The sequence below is a fragment of the Lemur catta genome, chromosome 11 (assembly GCF_020740605.2).
Source record: "Lemur catta isolate mLemCat1 chromosome 11, mLemCat1.pri, whole genome shotgun sequence".
NCBI classification, from domain to species: Eukaryota; Metazoa; Chordata; class Mammalia; order Primates; family Lemuridae; genus Lemur; species Lemur catta.
This window is the reverse complement of record NC_059138.1, coordinates 25,432,967-25,444,170: the sequence shown is the minus strand read 5'-3', so window position 1 is coordinate 25,444,170 and position 11,204 is coordinate 25,432,967. Positions and strand designations below refer to the sequence as shown.

The 11,204-nt window shown below is 39.5% G+C and overlaps 1 protein-coding gene across 1 annotated transcript in view; it reads right to left on the bottom strand.

Annotated features, from left to right (window-relative positions):
• Nucleotides 1–349: 349 nt before the first annotated feature.
• AASS (aminoadipate-semialdehyde synthase) overlaps nt 350–11,204 on the bottom strand; it is a 54,407-nt gene continuing 43,552 nt past the window's right edge. Inside the window, exons 20-24 of the mRNA XM_045564530.1 lie at nt 6,280–6,375; nt 4,166–4,281; nt 3,411–3,499; nt 2,689–2,865; nt 350–1,478 (exon numbers count right to left, since the gene is read on the bottom strand). Coding sequence (XP_045420486.1) covers nt 1,360–1,478; nt 2,689–2,865; nt 3,411–3,499; nt 4,166–4,281; nt 6,280–6,375 — 597 coding nt within the window. The 3' untranslated portion in view covers nt 350–1,359. The remainder of the gene's footprint in view (nt 1,479–2,688; nt 2,866–3,410; nt 3,500–4,165; nt 4,282–6,279; nt 6,376–11,204) is intronic.

Sequence of the window (11,204 nt, the reverse complement as noted above, 5' to 3'; positions counted from 1 at the left end):
AGACCATTGCCTAATCCAAGATCATGAAAATTTACCCCTAAGTTTTCTTCTAAAATGTTTACAGTGTTAGCTCCTATGTTTAGGTCTTGGGTCCATTTAATTTTTATATGTGGTAGGAGGTAGGGTTCCAACTTCATTATTTTGCATGTGGATATCCAGGTTTCCAAGCACCATTTAGCGAAACGGGCTATTTCCCCCCATGGAATCATCTTATTACCCTTTTCAAAAGTCAATTGACCATAAATGTGAGCACCATTTCTGGACTTTCAATTCTATTGCCATTTTAATCTTTTTAATGCTGCTGAAAATTGAATTGTTTTCTTAATATTATTTTTGCCTCATTCATTAATGCTTTATAAAAAGGTAATCAATTCCTGTATGTTAATCGTGTGTCTTGTCACTTTACTGAATTCATTTATTAGCTCTAATAGGGTTTTTTAGAGTATGTCTTTGGATTTTTCTATAGATTGCCTTTGAATTTCTATGCATAAAACAGTACCATCTGCAAATAGAGTTTACTTCTTCCTTACCAATCTAGATGCCTTTTATTTTATTTTCTTGCCTAATTTCCCTGGCTTAACCCTCCTGTACAAATTGAATAGAAGTAGACAAGAGCAGATATCCTTGTTTTGTTTCTTATCTCAGGGGGAAATAATTTAGTCTTTAAGTGTTAAGTACTGTGCTAGCTGTGGGTTTTCCACAGATGCCCTTTATCAGGTTGAGGAAGTTCCCTTTTATCACCTGTTTGTTGAGTGTTTTTCATCAAGAAAAGGTGTTGGATTTTGTTAAATACTTTTTCTGTGCCTAATGAGGTGATAATATGTATTGTGATTTAATCTTACCCATTCTCCTTTCCAAATACTCAAGAAAAAGCTATAAGGAGTAACATTTATGAAATAAATCATAACTTTACAAACAGGCCACAAAATATCATTTTTGCAAAGGTTTGTAAATAGGTAATCTAAAATTACTTAACTGAATTTATTTGAAAAATACAAAAATATAGCTATATGCAGAAAGTTTTTCTCACTAAAAACCAAAACTTCATCTGCTGATTGTAGAAAAATATGTTCTTAAAAAAGTGGCACAATAAATTAACAAATAGTATGATCATGACTTTTACATACATATAAAAAATACATGGTAGAATTATTAAAATTCTCTGGTAATGACTGACATCTCCTGTTCCAAATGTTTTCATATTAAAATAGAGATTTAAATTTCAAAAACACCACTGTATTGGCTTAATCAAAACATATTATGTTTATACTTTAAAACAGCACGTCAGCAAGCATGCTTGTCACAATAAATGTTCAGACTGTGTCGCCTGGGAAGATAAAAACAAAATATAATTCCCAGTTACGGTTTGATTGTGCTCTGTGTCGTATATACAATGCCTTCTGCTTTAATTCGCTCCAATATTGGTCCATAGATCTCCTTTGAAAAGGGACCCATCAGGCCTCTGGCTTCAATTTCACCTGAAAGAAAGCAAATGTGTAATTACCATTTTACAATGGTGTTCAAGGTTAATTTCCTCAGCAGGCGTCTCCAGCCAAGAAGGTTATCACCCCAGCAGTATGAATTGTTGGAGGCCTAGGCATTTTTTAAATAGCTGCTTAAATATCCCCTACTAAATTATTACTTAGTAACATTCTATAACGAAAAGGGTTAATTTTTTACTGAAAGCACAGCTGGACTTAGTGACGGTGTCAGAATTTGTACATTTAACTGCATTAATTACTGCCAAGATGATAGCAGAGTAAAGGGAGAAAGTTAGCCTGACACGTCAGCTTAACTTGACAATATCATTTTTTAAAAAAGCATAAAATTGAATAAATTGAAACCAATTTGATTATTTGGGCACAGGCACCTGTTAGGATGGCTGAAATCTGGGCACTTTCCTGAAAGGCCACAATGACCCCCATTTCTTACCACGTCTTCACTCCAGTTCTTCAATACGTAGGTCATTTAATTTGACATTAGCCAAGATGCTACGGTAGATATGTTTTCTCATTATTTCACTTTAATATGCTTTGATGTTTTCTACTTCCCTCATTCTTTCTCAAAGGCCAAACAGGGTTATTATATTTCTGAGGCAATGCTTATTGAGTATATATGTGATCTTAAGGGGAGAGTGGAGAGTTGAAATTTGAATTCAGTTAGTCTAAGATAATTATTGAGTACTGATAATACACTGAGATATTGAAGAGTATTAAAACTGGGTCCATACTCTTGAGGATCCGGAAGTGAATATCCTCTACTATTTCAGAACTACCACTCCCAAAATAGCAAAAATCAAGGAAAGAAAGGAAAAGAATTAACACTTCCTGGGGACTCCTCTATGTGGTAACTGCACTATGTGTTATTTCTCTTAAGTGAATTAGGGATGACAATACCCACTTTAAAGATAAGGAAACTCTGGTTTAGAGGTGCTGAGTACCATGCACCCCAACACTCAGCCATCTCATGACTGAGCTGGGACAGAAATCAGGTCTAACTCCAAAGTCCATACTGGGAGGTTACCACAGGTGACGTCACCTCCCAGTCAGCCAGTGTCGGGATCTTCTAAGATGGCTCACTTCAGTTAAGGCCAGTGTTCTGCTCTAGAGTAATTGCTTGAAGTCTAGGCACAGACTGATGTGGAGGTGATAGGGAGACAAACTCAGTCCTCAAAGAAATAGAACTTACCGTCAAGCAACATCTTGGCTGCCATGGCAGTGGGAAACCCCACCGTTTTAGCCATGGCTGAAAAGCCATTGACGTCCCCATAAACCACAAGATCAATAGTTTTATTTTCCAAATGTCCAGAAGGATGTCTGATTCCAAAGCAGTCTCTCATCACAATCATATCTTTTTCTTCAGGGCCTTAAAATAAGTAAAGACATTTTAAAATGCCACTCTCATTACAACTCAAATATTGTATATCATCTCCAGTTCCTACCCTTCTGCTCTCACAAGTTTCCCTTCTCATTATATATGGTCACCAGACAATTATCTATATTGCCATTTGGCCCCAAAGACCAAGTAAATATTCAAAGAACTTATAACTCTGATTACGTTCTTTTCTCCAGGTCAGTATCATCATAGCCTGTCTACAGACAGGAAGTTTACTGCTGTAATGGCCACACACTTTGCTCTCAAAAATACTCCTTTGGCATTTCCCTAATGTATTAAAAATTAAAAGCAAAACTAATTGTTTTCCTTTCCCATATTATCCAAATTTATTGTTTCCTAACAATTCTCATATTTTTCCTTCTGGAAAAATAGTCCAAGAGCTCCTTCCCTTATATCCTACCTTCCCTTCCCATTCCTACTGCCTGGCTTCAACCCTCCAATCTAATTCTCTGGCTGCACTGATTCTATCTTATAATTCTCCTTTAGGAACATTTAGCTGAGACTCCATGGCCTACCATAGGAAAGTTTCATGACCAAATGCTTGGAGAGGGCATCCACAACGGACTCTGCCTGGGGGACATGTTCATTCCCAAGTAAGCCCAACCTGAAAAGCACAAGAGATGGCTACATTAGTTCAAGGCCTACACATGTTCTCATATCTGGGAAGCAGAGGAAGCTCCTTGAATTTTATTTTGAAAGGGAAAAAATCACAAGACAACAGCCCAAGTTACAGGACTCTCCCAAATTGTAAAGTAACAATAGTAATGGTTTAACCTACAGAATCTTCTCCAGATTCCCCCAGGCACTGCTCCCTGGAGCAGGGCAGAGAGGATGCTTTGGTAAGTCCATGTTTTTACAAAGCTCTTTATGAGATTAATTTGCAGGTTCGTTCTCCCATACAAAGTATAGCAGCACAATGGGCAACAGTCATGTGAATGAATGATTTAAAGTTATATTCTCTGAACACTCAGAGAATTTCCTACAGGAAAGCAAAGATATCCCACTTTGCTTTGGAACTGAGTGGTAAATTGTTTCAAAACAAGCATTTCTCAAGTTACAATTGTCCTTGATTCCTCTCTTTATCTATGTTTTATCCCCATATGAACATGGTACGTGGTAATCTCTCTACAACAGGCCAATGTTGGAGCAGCAAGTTAATCAAAGACAAATGTAACATATTTGGTTCTATCTTGACCTTTCTTTGACCAGAAAGGACCAAATAATCATTGATCCAATATATTTTGCTCTAAGTTGAATGGTGGGTACCTACCATTCGGCAGCCTCCAGCTGCGTATGGTCCCCTCCTAGTTTCTTAAGAACAGCTTCCTTAAGCACATCATGTTTGGAGGTGGGTGAAATCCCTACTAGGTCACAGATGAGTTCTTTCTGATTAGAAAAACAAAGATAAAAATTCTAAGTCCCTAATAAAATAAAAACCAAATTAACTGATAAAGTATCCTCCTAAAACATTGAACCTCAAATGCACTTCAAATTCTTAAACCAGAAGTAATTAGAAAGAACAAATTGTAGCACATACACATACACATGCATACACACATGTCTGCTCACCTACACACCAGTGAGTGCACGGTATTCTGGGATATTTCAGCAATGAAAATGGCTCAACTCAATACGAAACAGATGGTACTATATTTGCCAGCACACTTCCTGCCTTGTGCATCCTTTCCATCACTTTTTTACTCCTTCTCCCCTCACCCTCCAACAGTCGATTTTGGCCAGGATAAAGTAGAAAAGGCTTACCTTACTGCTGTGGTTGCCAGTAGCAACCAGAGTTCTTTTGTAGGTTGAAGAGATAAGAAAGACCTTGCAGGTAATAAAATCTCAAAGCAAGAACACTTAAACAACGGACATATCTTTTTCTACTTTCTAAGCAAGATGTTTTCCAGGCTTCAAAAAAGAAAGTTATGCCCTAGATCAGAAGTGAACAAACAGGTTCACAGGCCAGTTTTGGCTTACTATCTTTTTATTAAATACTAAATAAAAGTTTTACTAGGCTGAGAGTGATGGCTCACACCCAGAATCCCAAAACTTTGGGAGGCAGAGGCAGGAGAATCACTTGAGCCCAGGAGTTCAAAACCAGCCTGGGCAACATAGCAAAACCCCATCTCTACAAAAATTTTAAAAATTAGCCAAGTATGGGGGCAGACACCGGCAGTCCTAGCTACTTGGGATACTGAGACAGAAGGATCACTTGAGCCCAGGAGTTGGAGTTTGCAGTGAGCTGTGATCACTGCACTCTAGCCTGGGCAACATAAAAAAAAAAAAAAAAAAAAAAGTTTTATGGAACACAGTCGTGCTCATAGGTTTATATATTGTCTATGGCAGAACTGAGTAGTTCTGACAGAGACTGTATGGCCCATAAAGCCTAAAATATCTGCAGTCCGGTCCTTTACAAAAAATGTTTGTCGACCTCTGTTTTAGACTACAGCTACCAGGATACTGGGACCACCCTAACAATGCCTGCACCAACCTTCGCCAGCCAGCTGCCTCAACCCCAGATTCTCTCTACGGATATTTATTCACTCCTGCCCAACAAGGAAACTTACAAAAGGTAAAACTTAGTTGGGAAAGGTTCACAGACACACAAAAAAACTGAATTTGAAAGCAACTGGCTAGCAAGAATACCAAAGTTTTTTGTGTTTTACTTTGGTTTGCTTTTTTTTGTTTGTTTGTTTTTGTTTTTGTTTGAGATTTAATGGGATTTGTAATATTGGTCCTTTTCTCCTTATGATACATTTCTGGCATTTCCATTGGATTAGGGGCACACTAGTTTAAATTGAATGGCCAGCTGATAATGAGTTAATTTCTGGCAGTTAGCAGAAGCTCTGCTTTATACTCAGTTCCAAGCCTCCAAAGTTCCTTTCAACCCTGAGGCCTTAAGATTTTGGTTCAACACGGATAAAGGCATAAACTCAGTAACTGAAACTTAAATGACTCGGGGTTATACATAGCCAAGTGACAGGACTAATGGGATTTGAAGGTTGGGAATCCAGTTCTGTGATACGCCAGCATCTCTCCTGGATTATCATTTTCAGGAGGCCCAAGTGACTCTTGTCACTGGGTCACCACTGAGACAATTGGGAGAGCTCAGAGCCCAGGGCAGCGAGCAAGTGCACCTTAGAGTTCAGGGAATGATCGAACTGCATAAGTTGCTGCAGGCAACAGGCCTGATATATGAGCTCCACGCCCTCTCCACCTTCCTATAACAGTGTCAGGAAAGGAACTTTTGGGTTAGGACTTATCTTCCTGCACGTGAGCTACAGAAAGAGTACTTTTGCTGATGCAAAGCAGAGTTCACCCCTGACCCTTTCAAAAGGCATTTCTGAAGAGAAGCAAACAGCACAGAATTCTGGAGTCACTCACCCAGGTGAGAGGGTTGGCCTCAGGTCGAAGGATGGGCAATGCTTCTTTGCTTATAAGACCCAATTTTACAAATCCATTTAAAGCTTTGGCATATCCCTGAAACAAGAATTAATTAACAGTCTATGCAAAGTTTCTCTTCAAAGGAAAAAAATAGCAAAGCTTTTTTGAAAAGAGGAAACTATCTTTGTAACTAATTTAGAAAACAGGCTGAAAATAGTCATTTGTATTGCTGATATGGATAGAATCACTTCCAAGCTTAAACTGAGATGAATAATGTCATAACAATTCCACTGATTTATATGAGAGACCTTGTAAAATTTGGGTCTTTCCTTCTGTTTCTGTGTAGCACGTCCGTGCTGTTTTCTGGCAGCATAAGGGTAAATTTTCTCATATGTTACATGCTGTCAGTTCAGCAGAATATTATTTAATACAACAGTCAGTTGAGCTCTTGCTTATAATGGAAGGAGGGATTTGTAAGAATATCCCTATAAAAGCAGATAATCCATTCTATTGATTAAGAGTCACCACCCCAAGGCATATAGGAAGCAGGAAAAGAGGTAGGAACCAGGGAGATTTTTCTAAATTGTAGATATGATGATATCACCACTGGAATAAAAATTCCTCATGTGTCCTTCATTGTCTGTAGGGCAAGCCTGAGGTCCTTGGTATATTATATAAAATCCATCACAATATGCCTCTCCAGCCAGACTCGCCAATCGTCATCTTCGCCTCTCACCATTCCCCAAAAGTGCTGTGCCCTCCCAGAGCCCAGGGCCTCCGTATGTGCTGCTCCCGTGCCTGGAACATGTTGTCCACACTTCTTCACCTACGAAATGTTTACTCCTCCCTCAAAACCCAGCACAGCACATTTTCTGAGTGTCCTAGGTAAGTGGAAACTCCTTTCTTCTCATAGCATTTTGCACATACCTCTATCATAGCAATTAACACAAACTGTAATTAATTGGCTGGCTCAGTGGCTCACGCCTATAATCCTAGCACTTTGGGTGGCTGAGGCAGCAGGATCACTTAAGGCCAGGAGTTCAAGACCAGCCTGAGCAAGAGCAAGACTCCCATCTCTATAAAAAATAGAAAAATTTGCCAGACGTGGTGGCGCACCCTTGTAGTCCCAGCTGCTTGGGGAGGCTCAGGCTGGAGGATTGCTCAAGCCCAGGAGTTTGAGGTTGAAGTTAGCCTGGGAGACAGAGCAAGACACTGTCCCAGAAAAAATGGTAATTAATTGTTTATTTAGCTGTTGAACTGTAGCTATAGAAAGCATTTAAATTATATATTTATATTATTATATTATACTACACTATATTATATTAGTGTGTGCATCCTTTGCATCCTTCATGTCCATGCCCTCATCCCATTATTCTACATTCCAGCATTCCAATCTGCTAAAGAGAACAAATGGCTGGATAAATAGATTCTGAATAACAGATGAAGTGAAGGAAAAAGACCATAATGGTTTGTCCTTCTCTGTGCAAATGGCAAGGGAAGGCTAAAATAAGAAACTCTGTAGCTGCCACAATTATTGCTCAAGGAGAGAGAGAGAGAGAGAGAGAGAGAGAGAAGAAGAAGCATGATAAATAATTTCAGGGAGCAAAGTTATTAAAACATAAAATAGTTCCTGTAGCCATCAAAGATTTCACCATTAAACATGTGGTCAACTAGTAATTTTCACGTTTCTAAAAGGCTATATTGTTCATACTGTTCAGAGGGTACTAAAAAAAGAATTTGCAATTGTTTGCTCTAACTCAATGCAAATATACTTCAAAAAGGAGAAACAAAAAAGTAATACCTCTAGCTTGTTTATCTTGCTTCTAGGGTCTTATGGGTGCTAGAGATCCCTTCAACCAACATCAAAAATACTGATTTCTGAGCTATTGCTTGAACTCGGAAATATATTTTCATGCTGACCTCTAGAAATGAATTTATTTATTCCTCGAGAAGCATTTAACAAACTGCTGCCATGTGTCAGACTTGTGCCAGGGACTGAGGCCACAGAGATGAAAAATGCAGACCCCACCATGAGGGAACTGCAGCCCAGGACTAGGGTCAGTAAGTCAAATGTAATCCCTGGCCCATAATGAGCAAAAGCACATGACCACTGATGACTCAACTACTGTAGAATATCATAGGAGCTGTGACAGAGGGAAACACAGAGCTGTGGGAGCACAAGGGAGGGGAAACTCCACTGATGGGGGTTGGGCAGTTGAAGGGGAAGGCGTGAGGGAGGATCTGATGGGAAAGTGTTACCAAGGTAGGTCTAAAAGGCCAAGCAGGCGATAGGCAGGCAGAGAAGGGATGTAGTTAACCCCACTCTATCACACTGGAATGACAGTGCCTCCTCTCCAATACTGGGAAGAATATTGGCGTTACCGAAGGGTTTTTGGCACTGCCCATGACGGTGGCCCTCGAGGTTATGAACACTGTGACATCATCCATCGTTCTGTGGGGATGGCTCTCATCCATATACATTTTTGAGAGCTTTAGTCAATCTTTAATCTATTAAAATCTTTTACTCCTGCATCTACATGTTTGGCAAAAGACTATACTGAAAGCTATCATAAAATCGTTACTCCTGGACAAAAAAAAAGAAAAATTGAAGAAAACAGAAGTCTGCCAGTGCTGGGGATGGTATGGCATCAGTTCAGACTAGAATTTCTGCTGTGCCTTAAGGCTGGTGGAAGAGTCACAGTTCCGAGATCTCTTAAGGTATTATCATTGATGTCTCATTTGATGCCTGGACAATGAAGACATCAGATTCATGAGAGCACAAGTAGCTGCCCTCCAGGAGCTTACAATCTATTTTGGGAGCCAAAAAATATATACATAAAAGTATAACGAAAAATGCTGAGTAAATGCTAAGTGCTCATAAATGTAACAGAAGCTCTAAAGAGTAAGAAAAACAGTGGTTGTCTTTTCTTTAAGAAAAGAGGATGAAACTAGAAGACATTATGCAAAGTGAAATAAGTGAGATACAAAATGAAAAATACTGCTTTGTGTCACTTATATGTAGAATTTTAAAAAAATCAAATATGCAGAGATAAGAGAATAAAACAGTGGGTTACCAGGGGCAGGGCTGGGGGAAGGAAATGGGGAGATTGTAGGTCAAAGGATACAAAGTAGCAGATATGGAAGATGAAAAAGTCTGGAGATCTAATGTACAACATGAGGACTATAGGAAATAAAGTTGCACTATAATTTGGATTCATGCTAAATCAGTAGGTTTTAGCTGTTCTTGCCACCAAAAAGGGTAATTATGCAAGATGATGGATATGTTAATTTGCTTCCCTGTAGTAACCAATTTACTTTCTGCATGTATTCTATGACACTATGTTGTATATATTAAATATATACAATAAATGCACTATTTAACAAAGGAATAAATAAAAGGTCGACATGAGGCAATATAAATAAAAGGTAGAAAATGAGGCAACCAGAGGCCAAACTTCATATGTCAACACCATAGAAATAATCTCCACTCATAGATTAATGTTTTCCATTATTTCCTCTCAAAGCTGAACATCACCCCAGTGTCCACTGATTCCGGATGCCTACTTCATGCAGGGGGACAGGAAGCACGCAGGGTGAGGAAGTTGTCATTTGAAATAGCAAGGCCTGGAGAGCCTCACTGAGAACAAGGCCCGGAGGGGCTGAGGTGGGTAGTGCAAGTAGCTGTGGGAAAAGTTCCAGGCAAAGGTAATAGCCAGAAAAAAATGATAAGAGAGAGCAAGCGGAGAGCATGCAGGAGAATTGCGGAGTCATCACTGACAGGTCTGTGTGTCTTACATCTTCCAGAAAAAAAGATAATTAGTAAACACCAGATAACACACATGAGACAAATCCCCCTCCCCCTGGCCTTAGCCAGGAAATCTCACCCAACAGATCTGAAATCTCTGATTTTGAGAGATGTCGTATTTAAGGTATGCTGGTTGTAGTAGGTTGAGTACACGTAGTGGGCCCAAATTTGTGCCCACCCAGAGGCTCAGAATATGACCTTATTTGGATATTTGCAGATATAATTAAACACCTCAGTATGAGATCTTATAAGAAGAGAGAACACAGTGAGGCTCACAAAAGAAGGCGATACGAAGACAGAGGCAGATATTGGACTGACGTGTCTACAGGTCAAGCCTCTAGAAGGCAGCAACCCTACCACACCTTGATTTCAGACATCTGGCCTTCTGAACAGTGAGAGAATAAATTCCTATTGTTTCAAGCCACCCAGTTTGTGGTAACTTCTTATGCTAGGAAACTGTCACACCAGTTGTCTTGATTTGGTCACACTTGTAATAGACTGCTCAATAAATGTGTAATGGGCATTTGTATTCATGCTTCTAGAATGTACTCCCCATTTTGTGGTTTAAAAATATTTCAGATTTGCTTTGAGGAAGCCCCTTTTACCTTGTCCCCTTCCCCCAGCCCTAATCCATGGGTTTCCAGTGACATTAACTCCATCTTCAGCTCTAAGGACACACAACATAGCGTAAAGCTGACTGGCACCTTTTATCCCACTGACCTCAGCTGGGATCAGTCCCAGCTAATGAGACAAAAATTATGTGTTTAGCTGTTAAAAAGATGTAGTCCTACATTCCCACTGGATTTGAACCTAAGCGGCTCTAAGAGGCTGGGAATGCTGCCACCATTCTGCCACTGCATAAAACCTGAGACTGCAGAGAATACTGGAGGAAGAGCTGAGAGGTGAAGGGAAATCATATCCTGGTGAGGTCACCTGACCTCAAAATCTCACTAAGCCCGAAGCTGCCCCTGTCTGCCCCAACTCCTAGTGAGTCCATAAATTCTCTTTTTGCTATTTTCAGTTGAGTCTCCTAAAACATTCAATCAACGAATTCCTGAGAAAATAGGTTCCAACTTGGTATATCATCTTAATTATTTTGATTACTAAGAAAAATGAAGTG